The following is a 25,558-nucleotide window of genomic DNA, read 5'->3' as shown; positions in this document are numbered from 1 at the left end:
AAAACATTAAATTCTTCTTGTAGCTCACTAGTCATAAGAGTCTTCCCACAAATTCTTTTCTTGTTTATAGACATTTTTCTACTAACCCTCTTTGTTGCAGGTGTGGTCTTCAACCGAAATCCATTTTGCATCTCTTAAGAGATTACAACAAATCTCAAAGAATTTGGCTAAAGATCCACTCTTCCCTTATGGTGGATATTGTAGATCAAAATAGTACAATTGGGTTGTGTAAGCATGCTACTGGTTCAAGTGGCATGTTATTTTCCATCACGTGCTGATTTATTTGGAAGGAAAGGAACATTGCAATTTTCAATAATGAGAGTTGGCAAGATTGGTTCGTGCTATCTCAGATTAATAGTTTGTTGTCTAATGTTTCAAGTTAGCTTTCTCATCATTCAAATGATTGAGGAACAATTCAAGTCTCTTGGAAAGCTCCTCTAGACGACATGTTCAAGCTCAACATAGATGGTTCTTCTCTTGGCAACCCAGGTAAAGTTCGCTATGGAGGCATCATCAGAGACTTTCATGGTGATTGAGTAGGTGGTTTTTTTGGATCGTGCGAGTTTACAACATCTTTTCACGCGAAGTTGTTCGCTTTGGCGCATGGTATTGAGTTTGCTTGGTCTAAGGGCATTTCAACCTTGTTGTGCAAGAGTGATTCAAAAGTTTCTCATGAGATGGTGAGTTCGGGAGTTAGTAGCTTGCATCCTTATGCTGCTCTGGTGGATCGTATTTACTCCTTCAAGAATCGTCAATGGAATATCTCATTCACTCATACCTATCTTGAGGGTAATGGTATTACAAATTAGTTGGCCAAGGAGGGAGCTTCTTCAAAGTCCATCCTAATTATGAGGAATAAGTGCCCATTTGGTATCTCATCCTTGTTATTAGTAGATGCTTTGGACACTTTTTAGCTTATATTTAATTTTCTTGTCTTTTGTATTTTTTCTTCCGATTAAAAAAAAATCAGTCAAATAAAGTGTTGTTCGCATTTTAATGCATGATCAAATGATCAAATTTTCATACACACTTTTATCGCCCCTTGCTCTTGAGACCCAAAACACGTGACATAAACGTGAATATAAATACGAACTCAGTTTCTCAACACTCTACAATGGTGACGACGCTTCTAAAATTCTAAAACCCTAACCCTAACCCTAAGGAAAAAAAATCCCAATCTTCGCAAGACTCGATGAACGTGGATCACGATCAGCCTCCCTCGGTGGCCAAGGCCCAAGCGCTGCAGACCCTAACGGCAGGTTCTCTCTCGTCGTCGGTGGCGAAGCTCGCCGCATCCTCGCGGTGCATCCCTTCCGACAAGGACTTCCACTTCTACCGCAACTTCGAGGAGTTCAAGGTCCCCGTCGACGAAATCGCGCGGGAGTCTCGGTCGATGCTCGAGGCCTTCGGCGCTGTGGCGGCCCACGCGGCGTTCCCTGGCGACGTCGACGACGACGCCGCTTACGACTGGCTAGTGAACGCGAATGACGACATTTTGGAGCGGTTCGACGTGTCGGCGGACGAGTTCCGGAAGGTGCTGCAGGAGGAGGAGGCTCGGCGTCCGGCGATGCATTCCATGGAGGAAGACGGGTTTCAGTTGGTTTCTGGGAGGAAGAAGAAAGGGGGGAGAGGAAATGTGACTCTGGCGGCTACGGATTCTGAGACGGTGGCGTCACCGGGAGTTACGGTGGCAACCAAGGATAAGAAGACGATGGGGCCGAAGTCGAAGGTTCCGTTTCATATACCGACGATTAGGAGGCCGCAGGATGAGTATAGTATAGTGGTTAATAATGCGAACATGCCGTTTGAGCATGTTTGGTTGCAGAGGAGTGATGATGGGTTGAGGTTCATTCATCCACTGGTTAGTTACTTAGTTCATTTGCCTTCAGCTTGGTAATTCTATAGCTTGATTTTTTTTAGTTTGAATTTGAATTATGAGTTGATGCATCGCTACCATATGTGGTTGTGATGGTTGGATTCCATTTTTCAACGACTTGACAGTGAGTTATTAGAATCAGCATAAATCTCGTGTTTTTATAATTTTCTCTTTTGTTTTGGGTTTTTCAACAAATTTATGTGAAGTGAAAATTTTTTCAACTGTGTTGACTGCAATCGGCCATCGTTTAATATGATTGTTTGTTGGCTACTCATATATTTGCTTCTGCTAAAAGGAAGTAGTTTTCACAGGTAGGTTAGGCTTTTTCAGTGTTTTTCATTAAGGTAATTTTGTGACTTGGGTTGGAGACTTGGAGCGTATATCAAGTTCATTAGGCAAGTTAATAACTTGCTTATAGTTGCTCTTTGATCTTGCTGATATTAATGTTACTTCATGGATGCATGTTGTTAATTTAATATTTTAATATTTGGTTCTCAACCCTTGAAACTAGATTGAATCATAATGCTAGAAAGGTTGGTGCAATCACAACTCCATTGCCTTTATGTGGAGAAGTCTAATAATTGATGCCTTGATAAGAGAAGGAATTTGGAATTTTGGATCCTATTCTGTTGTTAAGTAACACGATGTTGTCCTGTTAGGGAGAGAAAGAAACAATTTTTATTTTAATTAAACAATGGCCTACCATGATTGGTTGTAGGACCACAAAATATACATTGTTTTGTTATGTCTTTCTTTCTTTGACCTGACCATATCCTGTTAACAACAAGAGAAAATCCAAATCCCATTTGAGAACGGCATTAGTTAAACTGAATTGTTCCCCCTTCTGCCAGTTATAGTGTTTAGTTATGTGGTCTCTTCAATCAAGATGAGATAACAATGCTAGTTGCATGTGGGTGATTTTTAGTAACCTTAAAAGCAAGATCAATCATGCTGACTATTTGCATGTTGGTATGGTATACCTGAAAGCAATAGTTTGGGTTTAACAATATTTTCTGTATCATGTTGATACCCTTTCATTCTTGTAATATTACATGAACCAGGATTATGGATTCAATGAGCCTTGTTGTAAGTCTTAGGATGCATGGAGGGCTAAATCCTTTTCAAAGGAGTAAATGCTATTTTTGGCATTGAAATCTTGTTAGAAATAACTATTGGTTTTCTGATAGCATTCTACTTATAACATTCTACATCTAAATCCTGCTTTTCTAACATTTAAATCTCCATAGAATAGCTTTTGGTGGTTTTATTTTGTTTTGCATTAGCAATCTCTATCCCTTGTGCGTGCAGGTGCACTTATGGAAAATTTTCATAACTTTGATTATTGTTGGTTGTGTTGGGATGTTTTTATTTTGTCATCTTCTCTAACGGTTAGTGTTAATCTATTATTAATTTATTATTGAAGGAAAAACTATCTGTTTTGGATTTTGTTGATACAAATCTTGAGGATGTTGTGCCAGTGAAGCCTCCCTCAATAGAAAGCACCCCTTTTAAGCTCGTGCAGGAAGTCAAAGATTTAAAAGAGTTGGTGGCTAAGCTGCGTTCTGTGAATGAATTTGCGGTAAAACATGATCACTATTCTATACTTAGAAATTACCTCATGACCATTTACACAATTTGATTCTTGTATCTGATGTGTGCAACAACAATTACACATGATAAAAAAAATCAAATTTCCTGTTGGTTTCCCTTAGAAAAGTTGAATCTTTATACTAAGTAGTGCGAATTCTGATGCATTTTCTCTGAAGCTACTCTATCCAACTTTAGAGAGAAGTACTAAAAGTCTAAAACTACTTTTTTTTGGTCAAAAACCATATCTAATCATCATATATCTTTTGAACATTTTTTCTAAGGCTCATAGAAAGGAGCACAATTGGACAGGCTATTAAGCTCTAGCCTTTCAAGCTTATTGATACGTGTTACACATGAACGTTTGTTGTATAATAGTGTCATTTATGAGCCTTCATCTTATAGCTTAAACTTTTAGATTTGTTCGTTAACCATGGTAAATTCTTACCATGATTATCAAACTTGCTAGTCAACTTGTACACTCAGCTGAGTTTGCGAGTCTAGTTGCCTCTCATGAGTCAACTCGTGAGTAAACTCACTTTTTGAGCAAACTCGTACAGACTCGAAGTGGACTCGTTAAACTTATGCAGCCTGATTCCAGGGCCGAGTCAACGAGTCCGGTTAGGGTCAAATTTTTTAATGAAATACTTGAAATGAAGGTGAGGAGGAATCAAAACCTCACTTTCTCTCACAGCTTTATTAGATTCAAAATGTTACATATATATAGGATACAAAAAAGAGAGAGAGGAGAGATGACAGTGACATCTCACTACTGCCTTCTGAATATGGCTTACAGATTAAGCTACCAAACAAAGCTAAAATACAAAAGAAATATTCAACATTCAACACTCCCCCTCAAGCTGGAGCATATAAATCATATGCACCAAGCTTGGAACATATAGTCTGAATTCTGGGTCCTCTTAGGGACTTAGTCAAAATATCCGTTGGCTGGTCATTAGAACCAATGAACTCAGTGACAATCTCCTTGGACAGAAGCTTCTCTCGAATGAAATGACAATCAATCTCTATATGCTTAGTCCTTTCATGAAAGACTGGGTTTGAGGCAATATGAAGAGCAGCCTGATTATCACAATACAACTTCATTTGCAACTCTTCACAAAACCTCAATTCTTGTAGAAATTGTTTAATCCACATGAGTTCACAAGTAACCATAGCCATCGATCGATATTCAGCTTCTACACTGGACCGAGCTACAATCGTCTGTTTCTTGCTTTTCTAAGAAATAAGATTTCCTTCAATGAAGACACAATAGCCCGATGTAGACCTCCTATCCGTGGGACAGCCAGCCCAATCAGCATCACAATATCCTGATAATTGCGTATTACCCTTGTCTTCATACAACAACCCTTGTCCAGGAGCTCTCTTAATATACCTCAAAATATGCATGACAACATTCCAATGGTCCAAATGAGGATTCTGCATAAATTGGCTAACCACTCCCACAGCAAAGGAGATATCAGGTCTAGTGATGGTAAGGTAAATGAGTTTTCCCACAAGCCTCCTATATCTCTCGGGATCAGGATAAACTTCACTTTGATCTGCCATGAGCTTCAAATTAGGATCCATAGGACTTTTAACAGGTCTACAATTTTGCATACCTGTTTCTTCTAAAATATCAAGAGCATACTTCCTCTGAGAGATCACAACACCATCTCCTGATTGAGCCACTTCAATACCAAGGAAATACTTCAAAGATCCCAGATCTTTGGTCTGAAAATGACTGAATAAATGCTCTTTTAGCTGGCTGATCTTAGTAGCATCATTCCCTGTAATCACTATATCATCAACATAGACCATTAGATAAACACATTTTCCATGAGATGTATGACAATAAAATACAGAGTGATCAGCTTCACTTCGTTTCAGTCCAAACATTTGAACAACATGACTAAATTTATCAAACCAAGCACGAGGAGATTGCTTCAACCCATAGAGAGATCGGTGAAGCTTACACACAAGGCCATACTCCCCCTGAGCAACAAACCCAGGTGGTTGCTCCATATAAATATCCTCCTCAAGATCACCGTGGAGGAATTCATTCTTAATATCAAGCTGATGGAGGGACCAGTGACAAATAGCAGCCATAGCAAGAAATAGACGAACAGTGGTGAGTTTGGCGACAGGAGAGAAAGTATCACAGTAATCAATGCCATATACCTGTGTGTAGCCTTTAGCTACCAAACGAGCCTTAAGCCGATCAACCTCACCAGTGGACCCAACTTTAACAGTGTAGACCCACCTACAACCAACAGGGGTCTTACCAGGGGGAAGAGGAACAAGCTCCCAAGTACCATTATTTTCAAGGGCCTGCATTTCATCAATCATAGCTTGTCTCCAGTCAGGATGATCAAGTGCCTCACGGACAGTGGAAGGAATGGCAAGGGAAGACAATGAACAAACAAAGGAATTGTATGAAGGAGACAAACGGTGATAGCTTAAGAAATTATAAATAGGATGAGGATTACGGGTAGAACGAGTACCTTTTCTGATGGCAATGGGCCAATGTGAATCAGAAGGAGAAGAAGTGGAAGGAGAGGGTGGATCCATGAGTGGAGGACTGGTCGAAGAAGGACGAGAATCACGAGGAGAGGCTTCAGGTACTGGAGATCCAATCTGCCTTGTCCTGTGTTGATCTGTAGTCAGAGGTGGTAAGACGACTTCAGGTGAATTTGGTGAGGAAGATGGAACAATACTGACACTTTGGCCTGAGTTATCTAGGGGATAAGGAGAAGGAATAGGGAGAACTTCCTGAAGAGACGAAGAATGGTCCACGGAGGGTGAAAAGAAGGGTGTGTCTTCAAAGAAGGTTACATCTGCAAACATGTAGTATCGTCTCATGGTTGGAGAGTAACATTTGTAACCCTTTTGAAGACGAGAATAACCCAGGAAGACACATTTGACTGACCTAGCAAAGAGTTTATCTAAACTAGGAGACAAATCATGAACAAAACAGGTACAACCAAACACTTTAGGAGAGACATGAAATAGAGGATCATGAGGAAAGACAAGTGAGTGAGGAATTTGGTTTTCAAGAGAAGAAGAAGGCATCCGATTGATTAGGAAACAAGCAGTAAGCACTGCATCTCCCCAATGATGTATCGGAACATTCGAATTTAGCATTAGGGAGCGTGCAGTTTCAAGAAGATGATGATTCTTTCTTTCTGCAATACCATTTTGTTGTGGTGTGTGAGGACATGTGGATTGATGTAGAATACCTTTGGAAGACAAAAAAGAAGAAAGATCATGAGAGAAATACTCTTTAGCATTATCACTTCTGAAAATTTTAATTGTTTTTTCAAATTGATTCTCAATTTCATTGTAGAATGACACAAATATAGGCAAAAGTTCATATCTGTCTTTCATTAAATAAACCCAAGTACATCTGGAGAATTCATCAATGAAGGTTACAAAATATCGAAAACCAAAAGATGTAACACGACTTGGTCCCCAAATATCAGAATGAATGGTAGAGAAAGCCGAGTTACATCTTTGTACAGTTTGAGGAAATGACGACCTGACATGTTTTCCTAGTTGACAAGATTCACAATCTAAGACTCGAAGATTCTTAAGACTAGGGACCATCATCTTCAATTTTGATAAACTTGGGTGTCCTAGACGATCATGCAAAAGTTTGGGTTTTGAGATTGCAAAACAAGACCTAGGTGGACTGGATTCCGAATAGTAAAGTCCTCGTGATTCATGTCCTTCTCCAATCAGTCGCCCCGTCCCATGTTCCTGAATAACAAAAGGATTAGCAGTAAAGGTTACTGAACAATTTAATGAATGAGTTAACTGACTTAGTGAGATTAAATTATAGGGACACTGAGGAAGGAATAAAACAAAGTTTAATTTCAAGGAAGGAGACAATGAAACTTGACCACTTCCTTGAGACGCAACCTTGGAGCCATTAACTACAGTGACGAGGTGAGGAATTTTTGGTAAGGAAAAGGATGAAAAGGAAGACTTATTACCGGAAATATGGTCAGAGGCACCTGAGTTGAGTATCCAAGGACTAGGACCTTCAATTGATTGAGAGATACAAGCTGTTGAAAAACATGGTACAGATGAGGATTGAGCTTGGTTGCTGGGTCTCTCGGATTTGAGCTTCAAATACTCCTGATACTCCTCATCAGAGAACTTAGACTCCGCTTTCTCTGATTTAGAAACCTGTGCAACCTTGTTAGGAAACCCATGCAACGAATAACAATTCTCTTGGGTGTGACCCATCCTCTTGCAGTAGGTGCAATGAGGACGTCCACCCCTTCCGTTGCGGCCTCCTCTGCTGTTGCGGCCACCTCCTCTACCACTTGATGCAACCATTGCTGACGTCTCCACACTATCAGTAGGATTTTCATCCTTCGATAAGTGAGGCACACGGAGAAGCCTAGTGATGAGAGAATCCATGGATGGAACCTGATCCCCAGCGAGTACTTGATCACGAACATGATCAAAGTCTGAGTGTAAGCTTCTCAGGATAAGGACCATGTAAAACTTGTCCAGTTTCCTGTTCACTTCTTCTAATGAATCAGTCACAAGAAACTTTCTCAGCTTTTCCACGGCAGCCTGAGCCTTACCCACATGAGCAATCATGTCATGGCTGGTTTGCTTGAGGGCTGTAACCTTCATGGTTGCATCAAATAAGCTTTGAATATCATTGGCAAAAATTTCTTGAGCCTTCTTCCAAAAAGAACGACACGTTTTAAATGATCTAAGGATATCCAAAATATCCGGCTCAACTGATTGCCATAACACAGCACACAATTGATAATCAAGCTTCTCCCATTCGGCTCTTTTGTCACTTGAAACAGAATCGGAAGCTTTCTCCAAGTGGTCATGGTGTCCTTGATCGAGAAACCAAAGTTCTACGGAAGCAGACCATGAGGGGTAATTTTTCCAGTTGAGTTTAGCAGCTGTGATGGTTGGAGTCCCGGAGAAGGAGAAAACAGGTCCAGGGGAAGCCATTTTGACCCACAAGGTGAAACCTTAAGGGAGCAAAAAGGTGGAGAGAATAGGGCTGTAGCATTCCAGGTAACGAAACTGGAAACTGAGGGCTGGAACGGACTCAGGAGAAGTCAACGAAGGGAACGGCGGACGGCGGCGACGGCGACGGCGACGGCGGACGACGGCGGATGACACCTGCTCTGATGCCAACTTGAAATGAAGGTGAGGAGGAATCAAAACCTCACTTTCTCTCACAGCTTTATTAGATTCAAAATGTTATATATATATAGGATACAAAAGAGAGAGAGGAGAGATGACAGTGACATCTCATTGCTGCCTTCTGAATAAGGCTTACAGATTAAGCTACCAAACAAAGCTAAAATACAAAAGAAATATTCAACATTCAACAGAAATGACACAGGCTTGGGCCTTCTCTATTGTCTATTTTGTATTGTAGGGCCTGTGTTTCAGCCCAACATGTTTTTTTTACATAAAAATATAATGAATTGTTGGGCCTCTTTTTGTGTCGAATGACTTTTTTTTTAATGTAAAACGTAGCATATAATATATAAATTTATAATCAACTAAATAATAATAAATTAAATAAACAGGTATTTATAGGTATTTTATATTTTTTTATTATTATTATTTTTATATGAAGTAGCTCTTACGAGTTAAGTTTGTGAGTCGAGTTTACGGGGCTCCCACGAGTCTACGTAAACTCTCAAGTTTATGATTGTTACCATGTCATTTTTCTGGTTTACTCTTAACTTGAGAGTTACAGGTTGAGCTAGTGATTTGCTTAACTTGTAGAAAATATGGTTGCTGCCATTTTGTTTGGAGTTATGTTTCTCTGTTGGTTGTGAGAATAGATTTTAGTATCTCAGGTTTATAGTTCTTGTACTCTAGGATAGGATACAGTTCTTCAACATTTTGTACACCTTTAGATGCACTTAATTGCATTTGATTGTTGGGCTGATATTCTCCTTTCCTGTAGTCACTCCCTCCATTAATTCCATTCATGCATTCTTTTGACTTTTGTAATGACTTGAAGTTGAAATGTATAGGTTGATTTGGAACATAATCAATATCGGTCTTTCCAAGGTTTGACTTGCCTGATGCAAATTTCAACAAGGACCGAAGATTTTGTTGTTGACACATTGAAACTTCGCATTCATATTGGACCCTATCTAAGGGAAATCTTCAAGGACCCTGCCAAAAGGAAGGTTAGTTGCACATAAATTGGTTTTTCTCTTAATTCAACTTATTTGTCTCATTCTATTAACACTATTTATGGGTTAATTAGGTCATGCATGGTGCGGATCGAGATATTGTGTGGCTTCAACGAGACTTTGGAATTTATATTTGTAATTTGTTTGACACTCACCAGGTTTGTTTAAATGCTCTGGCTATTCAATATTGAAAGATTGAAATTATTTCATTTTTACTTATTGAGGCACAAAACTGTACTATCAGTTATTTGGTTGGCAATAGTTATTATGCAAGAGTTTTTCTTTTATTGGTTGATACTGGCTCTGCATGTGGAATTTCAGTGTTTTGGTGTTCATGTATTCATAAACTTGGAGAATTTATTGCACTAGACTAATCTATTTTGATTGCTTAGCTTAGGCTTCAAAGTTGCTAAACTTGGAGAGAAATAGTTTGGAGCATATTCTACATCATTTTTGTGAAGTTACTGCAAACAAAGAGTATGCTGTCTTTAGTTTTTCACTTAAATTTTTTGCATTAATCCATTGAGCTTAGAGGCTTTACTAGTGCTTCTGGCACACTTTTTTCATTTTTTTCTTAAATTTTGAAACATTAACAACTCCTTGCAGATACCAAAATGCAGACTGGAGACTACGTCCACTTCCTAATGAGATGCTAAGGTATGATTATACTTTTAACTTCTTAGATATGACTCTTCCTTGATTCATCATTTGTTTTTCCTCCCTTTGTCTTCTTTTTGCACTATTGGATTTTAAATGTGCTTGGTTTCCAAAAATCTATTGGAGGTAAGTAATGAGTAATCTAGTTTTGTGCGATTGTTTAGCATACTAGGAATCTATAGAATTTGATAATCCTTGGTTACATTGTTGGCCATTTCCCTTGTACTAGGGTGGGGTTTACTTGCAATTAACCTGATAGTACATTAGTGCAACAATAACAATAATAACCTTATGCAAAAAGCTAGCTCATGGGGTTGAGTTAGGCCTAAACTCACATTCTAAGATGGTATCACATTCTAAGATTCTAAGATGATATCAAAGCATATCCAAGATTAATCCAAAGGGTTACCCACCATTGTTATCTATGCACCAAGCCCAAGAAGTGCTAGGTATGAGGGGGTGTAACAGAAAAAACCTAAGTCTCACATCAGCTAAAAATAAAGCTAAGTTAGAGTATATAAGTGAGGGACAACTCTCATCCCTTGAGCTAGCTTTTGGGGTTGAGTTAGGCCCAAACTCTCATTCTAGAATTCTGACCATAGCAGCCTCAAATATTTGTTTCAGCAGCGGATTACAACCACAGATCGACAATGTTGGCTTTCCAAGTTGATGGGGTTTCAATTTGAGATGATTTACAAACCAGGCCTTGAGAACAAGGCAGCCAATGCTCTATCCCGCCAGTTTTAGTCGCCCGAGCTTAATACTGTCTCCATAAGCCCATATTGGGTGGATTTTTCTAAGCTTCATGAGATGTTAAGACCTGAATGTATTGCAACGGCATAAGTATCAAGCTATGTCACCAGCCAGCATGCTGCAACCCATTTCCATTCTAGAGGTCGTTTGGGCTGATATCTCTCTTGATTTTATAATTGGACTACCTTGATCACATGGTTTTGAGTTTATCTTGGTGGTGGTGGATCACTTCTCGAGGTATGCCTATTTTTTGCCTCTCAAACACCCTTTTACAGCCGAGATAGTTGCAAAGTCTTTCACTAGAGATGTAGCCAAATTGCATGGGTTTCCCAATTCTATTATTAGTGAACCCCATCTTTTTGAGTAAGTTTTGCGGGGAACTCTTCCGGCTTCAGGGAACAGTTTTGTGTATGATCACCTTCTATCACCCCAAATTGATGGGCAGACAGAAGTTGTGAATCACTGTCTGGAGACCTTTCTTTGCTTCACATTATAACAGCTAACCAAATGGTACTCTTGGTCATCTTAGGCTGAATTTTGGTACAACACTTCTTCCCATTCAGCCATCGGAAAATCCCCTTTTGAAGTGTTGTATGGTCGACCACCTCCCACAGTGCTTTGTTTCTTGGTTGGAGAAACATAAGTTGAGTTTGTTGCTACCGTTCTCATAGACCGTGATGAAGCATTGTGCCAATTGAAATAGCATATGAACAGGGCACAACAAACTATGAAGAAACATGCTGATGCTCACCAACTCCAGGTTATCTATGCTGTAGGTGATTGGGTTTATGTCAAGCTTGGTCCACATCGCCAACACTCAGTAGCCCAGCGTATCAACCCAAAGTTGTCCCTTGGATACTTCGGTCCCTTTTAGATTGTCTCTCGTATTGGTGAAGTTGCTTATAAGCTGCAATTACCTGATTCAGCACGCATCCATCATGTGTTTCATGTATTCCAGTTAAAGCATTCTCTCAAAAGTGGGTCTATAGCTGTGGCTTTACTACCACCTAGAATGGAAGTCGGGAATTCTAAAAACCCCACTCCTTAAGTTGTGCTTGCCACGCAAGAGAAAAAACGTAACGAAGTTACCACTTAGGAGTGGTTGATATTATGGAAGTCCCAACCAGTTGAAGAGGCAACTTGGGAAATTGCAGTCTCGATCCAGGAAAAGTTTCCTTCTTTCTGCCTTGAGGACAAGGCAGCTTTTGTAGCAGACGGTATTGGTAAGAACCAACCCAATGTAGGGAAGCCTTTTTAGATCTACACCCTTGGGCCCAAGGGTTCCAAAAGTTCAATATCCTAGCCTCAATTTTGTTAGGAGGAAGGATGCTAGAAGTTAGTTAGACGAGAGAGAAATTATGCAGAGTCTGTTATCAATAGTGGGAGTGCATATTGAGTGGGTAGTGAGGAATTGTTTTAAGATTGGGAGTCGAGAGTTATTCTCTTACTTGGGGGAGCTTTGCTCTCAAATTGTTATTTGTATTCCCTTCTTTTATCTTTCAATACAAATTGCAGAATTTCTGATAGGAATTACCTATCATTGTTCCATATAAATCTCCTCCTCCAACTCACCATTAAGAAAAATATTTTTACGTCTAACTGATGAACATGCCAATGATGAATGACAGCCATGGCAAGGAAGAGATGAACAATAGTGATCTTGGCCATAGGAGAAAAAGTATCTCCATAATCAAGACCATATATTTGAGTGTAGCCTTTGGCTACCAAGCGAGCCTTAAGACGATCAACTTCACCATTAGTACTAACCATGATAACATATACCTACTGAAAATCAACAGCCTTCTTTTCAGGTGGAAGAGGAACTAACTCCTATGTACCACTATGTTCAAGAGCCTGCATTTCAACAATTATGGCTTGTCGCCATCCAGGGTGAGCAAGTGCCTCAAACATTCTTGGGAACAGTAATGGAAGACAAAGAAGAAAAAATATAAGTATGAAGGAGACAACTGGTGGTAACTTAAATAAATAGGATGAGGATTTCGAGTAGACCAAATACCTTTGCTAAGGGCAACCTATATCTGGATCATGAGAAGATGATGATGAAGAACATGAATCAAGAGTATCTTCATGCATTGTGGAACCATCTCTTTGTGTCTCGCTCTAGTAGGTAGAGATAGAAGATGGAGATAATTCAGCTTGATGATTAATTGGAGAAAGATGGCTGAATTTCTCTTTGATTGAATGTTGTGTGAGTAGAGATACTATTGGACCGAGACAAGGAATAGGTAAAACTTTTTGTATAGAGTTGGAATTTTATTCTGTTTGGAAAGAACATTGTTTCTTTGAAGAAGATAGCAGCAGTTGGCATGTAGTATCTCCTGGTCGTTGGAGAGTAACATTTGTATCCCTTTTGAAGGCGGAAATAATCAAGAAACACATTTGATAGCTCTTGCCGTGAGCTTGTCAAGACCTAGAGAAACATCATGAACAAAACATGTACATCCAAAGACCTTAGGAGAAACATGATACAGGGGTTCATTAGGAAAGAGGATTGAGTGAGGAGTTTTATTTTCAAGAGATGAAGAAGGCTTCCTATTTATTAAAAAACTGTCACCCCAATGGTGAACAAGAACATTTGCACTAAGTAACAATGTCTGTGTAGTCTCAGCTAGATGTCTGTTTTTCCTTTCAACTATTCCATTTTGTTGTGGTGTGTGAGGGCATGTGGGCTGATGTAGGATTCCTTGTGAGGACAAAAAGGAGGAAAGTTTTGAAGAGAAATACTCCTTGGCATTGTCACTTTTAAGAATTTTAATAATTTCCCAAACTGATTTTTAATTTCATTGAAAAAGGACATGAATATAGACAAAAGTTTAGATTTATCTTTCATTAAATAAACCCAAGTACATTGATAGCATTAAAAAATAAAGGTTGCAAAATATCTAAAACCAAAAGATGTTACATGGCTTGGTCCCCATATATCTAAATGAATGGTAGAAAAAGAAAAGTTACATCTTTTTTCAGTTTGCTTTGGAAAAGATGACCTGGCATGCTTGCCTAATTGACAAGATTTACAATCTAACATTTGTAACTATTATCTTCAACTTTGCTAGACTTGGGAGACCTAGACGATCATGCAAAAGCTTTGGAGATGAAGAAGTAAAACAGGACACAAAAGAGCTGGTTTCCAAATAGTAAAGGCCTTGTGATTCATGTCTTACGCCAATCAGCCGACACGTACCTCGGTCCTGTATAACAAAGGAATCAAACATTAAATGTTATCAAGCAATTTAAGGATTGAGTCAACTGACTTAGAGAAATTAGGTTATAAGGAGAATTTGGAATATACAAAACTGAATTTAAATTCAAGGAGGGAGAAAGAGGAACTTGACTAATTCCATGAGATGCAACTTTGGACTTATTGGCTAATGTAATAAGGTGAGGAAATAGAGGAAAACAAGGAATTATTACCAGAATAGTGATCAGAAACACCTGAATCAAAATATCCATAGACCTTGACCTTCCAGATGTAGAGACATTTGCTGCCTTATCAGGCCAATCATGTAGGCCATAACACTTATTTTGAGTATGATTTTCTTTTCCACAATAAGAACACCTCTACCCTCACGTCCTCCTCCTCTATTACCACAACCCCCTCTATCCCTACCACGAGAGGCAACCATGACTGAAGTCTCACCAGTTGTAGCTGCATTTTCACCTTTGATCAAAGTAGGAACACACAGAAGTCTAGTGACCAAGCTATTAACTGAAGGAATCTAATCATCGGCCAAAATTTGATCGCGCACATGATCATAATCTGAATGCAAACTCCGCAAGTTAAAACCATAAACAGTTTATCAAATTACTTTACTCTTTTATCTTGGTTTCAGCTTGATGATTACTGGTATACTGTCATGGGCAATAAAATTAATACAATCTAATTAACTATTTTTCTGATGACAGATATGCCAGAGAAGATACACACTATCTGTTGTATATATATGACTTAATGAGGATTAGGTTATTTGCCTTGTCTAAGGAGTCTGAAAGTTCCGAGTCTTCAGACACTCCTCCAGTGGAGGTAAGTGTTAACTATCATCTACACCAAATAAATCTCTTCCTGTGCATGCTATTACATTAAATTTTTAGATGAATTTGATTTGGTTGAAGTTGAACATCTTCCTTTCATGCTTTACTGTGTTTGGAAATTTGACGTTTGGTTTAAATTTGTTAGTACTTGTGTTTATGTCACCTTCAAATACGTTTAAAATGTTTAGTAATTGAGAATTGATTCAAGTTCTAAAATAGAAGGTAACACTTATGTGTATCAGTTCTTCCAACTTTTTTCTTTATGATATTCATTGTGATCTGCATGTTTTGAGAAAGCCTTTCTCATGTTTTTTTTTTCTTTGTTCAAAAGCTATCTTAGGAAGCTGATAGTAAAGCCTTTTATTTTCCCTCCCAAAATAAGCTACGTCCAAACAACCATACAGTTGTAGTTATTGAAGAGACTAGAGGTTGTGAAATGCTTGAGTGCTTAACCCACTCAACTGATCTATATTTATATAGACTTAGGGAGTAAATACAATGTGAAATTTACAAGAATATTAATGAAGTTCTAGTACCTATGTACATGCATGTGAATTCCTAGATACATGAATATGTGACTAACTAGGTACATTAATAACTATTCTTTATTGGAACAAGTACCCATGCAATGTGTGGAACAAGTACCCATACAATGTGTGTAACTCCAACACTCCTCCTCAAGCTAGAGCATATAAGTCAAATGCTCCATGCTTGGAACAAATATTTTGAATTCTTGGTCCCCTTAGAGATTTTGTAAAGATGACTGCTAGTTGATCATTAGAACTAACGAATTCAGTAATAACTTCCTTAGAAAGGACTTTCTCCCGGACAAAATGACAATCAATTTCAATATGTTTAGTTCTCTCATGGAATACTGGATTAGAAGCTATATGTAGGGCTGCCTGATTATCACAACATAACTTCATTTGTTGGGTATTTTCAAACTTCAATTCTTGAAGAAGTTGTTTAATTCAAATGAGCTCACAAGTGGCTATAGCCATAGCTCTATATTCAGCCTCTGCACTAGACCTTGCAACAAAATTTTGCTTCTTACTCTTCCACGAGACAAGATTTCCTTCAACAGACACAATATCCTGAAGTGAAACGCCTATCGAATGGGTGATCCTGCCCAATCTGCATCGCAAAATCCAACTATTTGAGTGTTTTCTTTGTCTTCATAGAGTAGTCCTTGTCCTGGGGTCCTTTTAATGTATCTCAAAATTCGAATTACTACATCCCAATAATCATTATGAGGAGACTGCATGAATTGACTCACCACTCCAACTGCAAAGGAAATATCTGGCCTTGTAATAGTGACGTAGATAAGCTTCCCAACCAATCTCCGATATCTTTTAGGATCAAAATAAGGCTCCCCCTAATTGGGTAGCAATTTTTGATTTGGATCCATGGGACTATCAATTGGTCTACAATTTGACATATCAGTTTCTTTTTTTTTTTTGCTCAGCACATACCAGTTTCTTTAAGTATGTCTAACGCATACTTTCTTTGTGAGATGATAATCCCATCTTTTGACTGAGCAACTTCAATTCCAAGAAAATATTTAAGTTTTCCCACATCCTTAGTCTGAAAATGACTAAATAAATGTTCCTTCAGTTGAGCAATTTTTTCTTGCTCATTTCCTGTGAAGACTATATCATCTACATAGACCACCAAGTAAACACATCTACTCAATGAGGTATGACAATAAAAAACTGAATGGTCTGCTTCACTTCGTTTCATCCCAAAAGCCTGAACAACTGAGCTGAATTTTCCAAACCAAGCTCGTGGGGATTGTTTGAGTTCATAAAGAGACCTCCGAAGTTTGCAAACCAAGCTAGACTCCCCCTGAGCAACAAATCTCGGTGGTTGCTTCATATAAATCTCCTCTTCTAATTTTCCAAGTAGGAATGCATTTTTAATATCCAATTGATACAGTGGCCAATGACGGATGGCAGCTATGGCAAGAAAGACTCGAATAGAAGTAATTTTAGCCACAGGGGAGAAAGTATCTCCATAGTCTAGGTCATAAATCTGGGTATAACCTTTGGTTACCAATCGAGCTTTGAGGCTATCAATCTGTCTATTGGCCCCAACTTTTATAGCATAGACCCACCGACAACCAACAGGTTTCTTGCCTGGGGGAAGAGGAACTAGCTCCCAAGTACTATTATGCTCCAAAGCCTGTATTTCATCAATCATGGCTTGTCGCCATTCCGGATGATCAAGTGCTTCACAAAGATTTTTAGGAAGAGAAACAAAAGATAAAGAGGAAACAAAAGAATGGTACGAAGAAGAAAAACGATGATAACTTAAGAAGTTATAAATAGGATAAGGATTATGTGTCGACCGAGTACCTTTTCCTAAGAGCAATGGGCAAGTCAAGATTCTCTTCGGATAGGTCCATGGTCGGGTTGTCTACTGGAGTAGGACATGATTCAGCTGGCCTTTCATTACCTTCAAGTTCTACATCAGGAATTTGAGGACGACGTTGATATACGATGGGTGATCTTTGAGTCTGCTCAAGTGGAAGATTGTCAGGAATATTTATGGTAGACTTTATAGTTGACTCTAATTCCTGCAAAGAAGGTGATGGACCAAGATAGGGAATAGGAAAAACTTCTTGAAGAGTATTGGACTCAACCATGGAGGGAGCAAAGTATGGTTTTTCTTCAAAAAAAGTTACATCTGCAGAGATATAATAACGATTATGAATAGGAGAGTAACATTGGTAACCTTTCTGTAACTTGGAATATCCAAGGAAAACACATTTGATGGCTCGAGCAGCAAGCTTATCAAGATTTGGAGACAAGTTATGAACAAAACATGTGCATCCAAAAATACGTGGATCAACATGAAACAACGGGTCTATAGGAAACAAAATGGAATGTGGTATTTTATTTTTAATAGAGGAAGAAGACATTCGATTTATCAAAAAACAGGTTGTCAAAACTGCATCACCCCAATGCCGGACAGGTACATTGCCATGAAGTAATAATGTTCGAGCAGTCTCAACAAGATGCCTATTCTTCCTTTCGGCAATGCCATTCTGTTGAGGAGTATGAGGACAAGAGGACTGATGGAGAATGCCCTGCACTGACAAAAAAGAAGAAATAGCAGAAGAAAAATATTCTTTCGCATTATCACTCCTAAGGATCTTAATTGTCTTACCAAACTGAGTTTTAATTTCATTAACAAAAGAAGTGAGAATGGAAAAAATTTCAGATCGTTCTTTCATTAAGAAAACCCAAGTGCATTGAGAAAATTCATCAATGAAAGTAACGAAATATTTGTAACCCATAGACGAAACACGACTAGGACCCCATATATCAGAGTGAATAACCGAAGAAGGGGAATCAACACGACTTTCAACATGCCTAAAAGAAGAACGGACATGCTTTCCTAGTTGACATGACTCACAAAATAGGTCCTTTATTTTTTCAAGACTCGGAACCATTATTTTTAATTTAGATAAATGTGGGTGTCCCAAACGTTCATGAAGGAGCTTTGGTGATGTGGCAGCACTGCAAACCCAAGAAAGATTAGGCTTAGGTAGTAAAGACCATGAGATTCATATCCTACGCCAATCGTCCGACCCGTACCACGTTCCTGTATGACAAAGGAGTTAGCATCAAATGTTACTGAACAATTATGAGAACGAGTAAGTTGACTAAGAGATATTATATTGAAAGGACAACCAGGTATGAGCAAAACAGAGTTTAAAGACAAAGAAGAAGTGGGTGATACATGGCCGATTCCTGTTGCTGTAACTCTAGAACCATCGGCTAAAGTAATGAAATGAGGAATTTTAGGAGGAGAAAGGGATGAAAATAAAGAACTATTACCAACAGTGTGATCAAAAGCACCTGAATCAATTATCCATGGACTTTGATTATTACCCGATTGGGAAATGCAGGTAGTGGAGTTATGACCACTTATAGTAGATGATGTTAGAGATTCCTTGGCAGCTTTTAGCTGGAGATACTCTTCATAGTCATCCTTCAAAAACTTTATCTCAGATATTTCAGACTTTGACATATGCACCAATTTTTCGAGGAATCCATGAATAGAATATCAAGTGTCTTGTGTGTGACCCACTCTCTTACAGTAAGAACATTGAGGGCGACCTCCTCTTCCAACTCGTCCTCCTTGGTTTCCATGACCACCTCGTTCCCCTCGATTAGATACCATGACAGAAGTTTCAATACTGTCAACTGAATTTCCTCCTATTTGAAGTGTTGGATATTGAGGTTGCTGTTTGGACAAAGGGACAAAGACTGACCAGATGTAGAAACCTTTAAAGAACAAACAAGGTGGCTCTGATACCATATTGAAGAGACTAGAGGTTGTGAAATGCTTGAGTGCTTAACGCACTTAACTGATCTATATTTATATAGACTTGGGGAATAAATACAATGTGAAATTTACAAGAATATTAATGAAGTTCTAGTACCTATGTACATGCATGTGAATTCCTAGATACATGAATATGTGACTAACTAGGTACATTAATAACTATTCTTTATTGGAACAAGTACCCATGCAATGTGTGGAACAAGTACCCATACAATGTGTGTAATTCCAACAGTAGTTTTAGTTGCTTCAATCTTCTGTTTTTCTGTTGGTGTGCCTACTTGAAATTTAACTAACTAGATGAGCATGTGAACTATCAATCGATCATTACCACAAGGGTACCCTTTTATCCCTGTAGGCTGCTTTTTTGTTGGTGCTTACTTGAAATTTAACTAACTAGATGAGCATGTGAACTATCAATCGATCATTACCACAAGGGTACCCTTTTATCCCTGTAGGCTGCTTTGTCTCAATTGTTTGAACATTTGCAAATGTTACAATAATGTAAAGGTTGATTAGACATGTTTGACCTTTCTATACAAATAAAGTTTTTTGGGAAATATATTTATTCTAAATCTTTAATTAAATTGAGATACATGACTGAATGGTTGACTCAATGAAGTTTCTTTTTGGCTTTTGACTGGAATTTCCCTTGAACCAACCAACAGGTCTACAAACGCAGTTATGATGTTTGCATGCAGCTATATGAGAAAGAATTTCTGACAGAGAACTCCTATCTTCATATATATGGGTTCGTCAATATCTGTTCTTTCATTAATTTTGCATTCTATGCAAGCAACAATTGTTCACCAAGCTTTTTTAGTATATCCTGATTACTTTTCTGACTCTTCTATATAAAGGGAGTATTTATTAATTTCTGTTTTGCATGTAATGCATACCAAGAAGTGTAAAGCAAAGCTTAATTACTGTTTCTCTATAGGTTGCAGGGGGCCGGTTTCAATGCTCAACAACTTGCTATTGTTTCTGTAAGCTTTTTTTCTTTTAATTATTTGTAGCATCAATCTTGAATTACTTAACACTTACATAGGAAACAATATCTTGCCCCCTTTTTTTATTCATCAAACACCATTCTTGCCATGAATATGAAAAATGATTTCCACAGTTCTTCTAAGCAATTCTTTGCATTAAAGGTACATGATTTTATCAAGTATTGTGGTCAAGTCGTCTTAATCTAGAAGCCATGATTTTCTCGTGAATCTCAATTTGACACAAATGTGAACTTATACTCCTGGATTTTTATAGATTAATCTTTGTTAATTTTGTTTATTTTATATGTCTGGTTTACTCCTTTAGCAGTGCTCTCTGACCACATTCATTGTCATTGTCAAAATCTCAATTTAGCTATTGATAGCATTTCTTACCACCTTCATTAGTGTCATTATCACCTTTGTTTCAGTAATTTTAATAATAAAACTACAGCTTCTAACTATGTTGTCATCTCAATCACCACTATGAACTTATAGAATAGTGAGTTATCTTTATGTTGTCATCTCAATCACCACTATGAACTTATAGAATAGTGAGTTATCTTTATGTTGTCATCTCAATCACCACTATGAACTTATAGAATAGTGAGTTATCTTTGTGTTTCATGCTGTTTTCTATCATCTATCTCTGTTTATGTTTTTTTACTTTTTTCTGAAACAATCCAAAATAGCTTTCAGCTCCAAAAGGACCTGATACAATGTCGGGATTTTGTGAAAGAATGTCCAACTTCAAAAACTAATAGAATGTGGCGTGTCACTGCATAATTTACATTTGTTTTGGATTTCATTGCTCTCTATTCTTGTAATCTATTGGAGTTTATTTACTCTGTTTTTTGCTGGTTTGCAGGGGTTGTGTGAATGGAGGGACATTGTTGCCCGTGCAGAGGATGAGAGTACAGGATATGTATTGCCAAATAAATCTGTTCTTGAAATCGGTATGAAACTCATGAAAATTCTGTGTATCTTAATGTTAGCAATTTGGCTGTATGCTCAGAATTTAATTTGTATTTACTTATTTAAAAGCTAAGCAGATGCCTCTTACTACAAGCAAGCTACGGCGATTGGTGAAGTCAAAACACCCTTATGTTGAACACAATCTTGATACTGTTGTCAGCATCATTAGGCATTCTATTCAGAATTCGGCTGCATTTGAGGAAGCTGCTCAACAGTTGAAAGAGGCACAAGCTGGCACTGTAAGTAATATGTTTACAATTACCATATGAATGTTTGGGTAGAGGTTTAGTCTCTGTTTTATATCTGTACTTCATTGTCCATATAATATCACCTGTGGTCTTGTATGATGATCAATTGATTGTTATGAAGACATCATGTTATTAATGTGGGAGCTTTCTGTTTGTTATTTGTTCAACTGTCCCAATTATTTAAAGGTTATGTGTAACACCCATTTATAATCTTGGTTATTTACTATGTGTTGCAAGTAATACTTGTCCAACCCGGTAATATTGTGATTCGTAAGATCCATAATGCATAGTAACCTTATATTTAACGTTAAAATGTTCTAACATTTCTAATTAATAAGATCTAGTAGTTTGGTACTGCTAGTACAGGTCCAGCCCAATATTAGAAAACTGTTGTAACGGGACTCCTGACACACGTACTACCCTAATTTTTTAACAGTGCCCCTCATGATATAACTTACTAATCTTTTAGCTTGTTACAAAGAAACACAATGACTAACCTCATGGTTGTTAGTGGCATGAAATTATTGTTTCCACACAATGTTAAAGAAAATGTAATTATTGGAACTCTTCAATATATCTTTTGTTTGTAATCTTCTATAGGTTTTATTCATTTTATGTCTCCGTATCATGTCAATGATTAATCTAAATTAGATTTATAGTAATTTTGTTACAATACTATCATTAAAATAAACCGTTTCAAGTTCACTGTTAAGTATATTTAACATTAATATAGAAGTAAGGTATTTTAAAGTATGTATGTGTGTATATATTTGAAAAGGTGTCTAATAAACAAGGATTATGGTAGTTGGCTACTACTGTCATTTTGATCCTTGGATCTGTTATGAATGCCAGCTGAGTCAGTTTCAAAACTGATAAATTTGAGTAAGGTGAGATGTCTAAATAATTACTTTAAGAAGTTTAAAATTTTCTACTTTGATTTTCTCCTTATTCCCTAATGCTTTTCAACTGTTGAGTGCTCTACCAGCTTAATGGGTTGTTATTTAAGTGTTATTCAGTCTTAATTTCTGATTTTGTGTTGATTTAACTGTATGATGATCGCTGTACAGGCATCGGATGTAGTACCCTTTACAGATGGAACTGAAGATCCCCAATCCCATACACAAGATTCTAAGGTTGGAAATGCAATTAAGTGTTGGAATTGAAAATACCAGCTATGTCAATATCCTCGAGAAGTCATTGTAATTCTTTTGACCTCAAGCAGGAATCTTCTAATCATCAAGATACAAATGTACCAATAAATCTTAAGTCCAATAGTCTTAGATCCGAGCCACCAAAGGATAGTCTCACAATTGCAGATCAGAATAGGGATGCTAATGTTGGTGCACTTTCTACTACAAAGGTTGCAAAATTTATGTTTTTCAATGTTTAGTTCAATGTTTTAGCCTCCTCCTAGTGATGAGCATTGATCTAAATTATATTGCTAATTATAGGGAAATGGAGCAACTGTTCAGGTGCTAAAAAAGCCTACTGGTGCTTTTGGGGCACTCCTTGGGAATTCTGCTTCAAAGAGGAAGCTTGGTCCTGATAAGGTATGCTTTCGCCAGATATCTCAATGAATGTCTATATTTTAATTACATACATGATGCAAACATGCAGCTCCATGTTTGTTCTCTACTTATTTCCATACCACTTTTTGGGGATTTCTTCTTAGGGCAAGGAAGACAGCAAGCTAGAGCAGATTAGATCTTCTGTCAGTCTTCCTTTCCATTCATTTTTGGGTAGCAGTGAAAAGTCAGAACCTACAGTAGAAACTCATACTGTAGCATCTGAAATGTTAGAGTCACAGAGACCTGTTTCTGATGTAGTTTCTGTCTCTCCTCTAGATGAGATTATAATGCTAGAATCAGGCACGGGTGCAGAGAATATGGAGCAGAATAACCTAGAAAGCTCCAGTGAGCACAGGGAGAAAGATTCTGTTGTGTCCATTTCGGGAAAAGAGGATGAAGATGAGTCAGTATCACTGTTGGAATTGTCATCAAATTTTAAAAAATGCTTTCATTCAAATGATCAAAATTATAAAACCAGATGGCCCAAGAAAACTGAACAGCCCAGTGGCTTAGTGCCGATGAAGCCATTTGATTATGAAGCTGCAAGGAAACATGTTAAGTTTGGAGAACATACAAAGCATGCATCTTCCAAGGGTTCTGATAGTCATATGGAGGTAGAGGACTCAGGCAGCAAGAAGCAGCGGTCAACAATAGGACAGGGACAATTGCCACAAGGTAGAAGACGTCAGGCATTTCCTGCTTCTGGGAATCGTAGTTCAACATTCCGCTGAGACAATGAAAATGGATTCTATGTACAAATTGGCAAAGCCAGATTTTCAATTTAGCAGTGTTAAATCCAACATGATCAAGATATATAATTTTATGATTTAGCGTTGGCTGTGTCATAAGTTCTCACATCTTTTTATTATAATTTTTCTTGTTCATTATATGAGCAGCAATAGTTTTTTCCGCCTGATCAGCTATGGAAGGTGAAAATATTTGAGGGACCAGAAAAAGATGTTAGACATTGAATTGTAATATATTGGTTTGAAATTTCCAATTACAAGGTTAAATATTCTTTGCATTTAGAGTATGGAGTTTTTCCGTTGCATTTAAATCTAGAATTTATTTTTGATAAACATTAGTTGATTTTGTCTTATTATCTATTCGTGTTAATCTTAGAAAACAGTTGCATATGATAATTGAGTTTAAACATTTGATGCGATGATTAGTGATTTTTTTGGCTACAGTTCGTTAAAATTGTTCGTTGAATTTGACTAGTGTGTATGGATAAATCATTGTTGGGAGGAAACAGTCCATCTTTGAGTGCATGTAGATTCCTCGGAGAAGTTTAAAAATCCCGGTGATTGATCGGGATATTTCTTTGTAATTATATGCACAGAAAAAGAAAAAAAGGCTGTTAGTTGAATTTAACAGTGATGTCAATTTATGGTAGTTTTTTTCCCCACACCAGAATGTTGATATTGGATTTACACTTTGTGGCGACTTTTAATAAACCACAAAATAGCCTTCGGCCTTAGCCTACTTCCTTTGCTCGTTATGATTACTTCGGCATGGCTTCTTCAATAAACATTCCAAATTTCAAATTGCTAATAGACAAGGCACACAACACAAGCATTTCTTATGCGCAACCATGACCACCTTCATGGAACCATCACCAGTAAGCATCACCCAACCACCACCAAACCCAGTAGCAACTAAGCCTCACACCACCCACATACTTGTCACTGATGTTAAACCCACCACAACAACCATTACCAACCCCAAGCAAAAAGCATCAATGGAGACTTACCCTGCAACTCTTTCAGATAGTCATATCCTTTTAGCTCATTGCCTTTTCATGTTTCTCATGTTCTCTCCAATCATTTTGTGTTTCTATTTTTTTTTTTTTTATTTGGATTGAGAATTTGGTATTAGGTTCGTAAAACTATAAATCAACAAATAAGAATTTAATAATATGACTAATTATACTAAACCAAAATACTTACTGGATTCTTTGTTTTCAAACTAGCAATCTAGAATTTTCTATTTAACAAATTGTATCTTATAAACTTATTATGAGAATAAAGTGACAAGTATAAAACGAGTATTCAGATTATAATAATTGATTCTTACAAATGTAAATATATTTTGTAAATGAGTGTAAAATAATACGTGTATTGACAATATTTATTAGCATATTAGTATGTTTGTTACAATCCAAAACAAAAGAAAGTGTTATAGAGAGAAGAGAAGAATAAGTTATAGATAGACTAATGTGTTATCGAAAGGAGGAGACATAGAAAGTAGGATAGAGATGAGGATCATAATCGAAAATAAGGACAAGAACATACATGTTTCCGTAGAATACAAA

At 37.6% G+C, this 25,558-nt stretch overlaps 1 protein-coding gene across 1 annotated transcript; it reads left to right on the top strand.

Annotated features, from left to right (window-relative positions):
• Positions 1-1,051: 1,051 nt before the first annotated feature.
• Positions 1,052-24,277, top strand: LOC114412351 (protein RRP6-like 2). Its single transcript, XM_028376193.1, has 15 exons — positions 1,052-1,861; positions 3,300-3,455; positions 9,493-9,651; positions 9,732-9,815; positions 10,055-10,134; positions 10,264-10,314; positions 14,992-15,109; positions 20,136-20,218; positions 20,408-20,453; positions 21,322-21,409; positions 21,498-21,667; positions 22,744-22,809; positions 22,899-23,036; positions 23,128-23,226; positions 23,349-24,277. Exons 1-15 carry the CDS (start codon positions 1,193-1,195, stop codon positions 23,973-23,975), a joined length of 2,634 nt encoding a protein of 877 aa, XP_028231994.1. The 5' UTR covers positions 1,052-1,192; the 3' UTR covers positions 23,976-24,277.
• The last annotated feature ends 1,281 nt before the right edge of the window (positions 24,278-25,558 follow it).

This window comes from Glycine soja, chromosome 5 (assembly GCF_004193775.1).
Source record: "Glycine soja cultivar W05 chromosome 5, ASM419377v2, whole genome shotgun sequence".
Classification (NCBI taxonomy): Eukaryota; Viridiplantae; Streptophyta; class Magnoliopsida; order Fabales; family Fabaceae; genus Glycine; species Glycine soja.
This window is presented reverse-complemented; position numbering and strand designations above follow the sequence as displayed.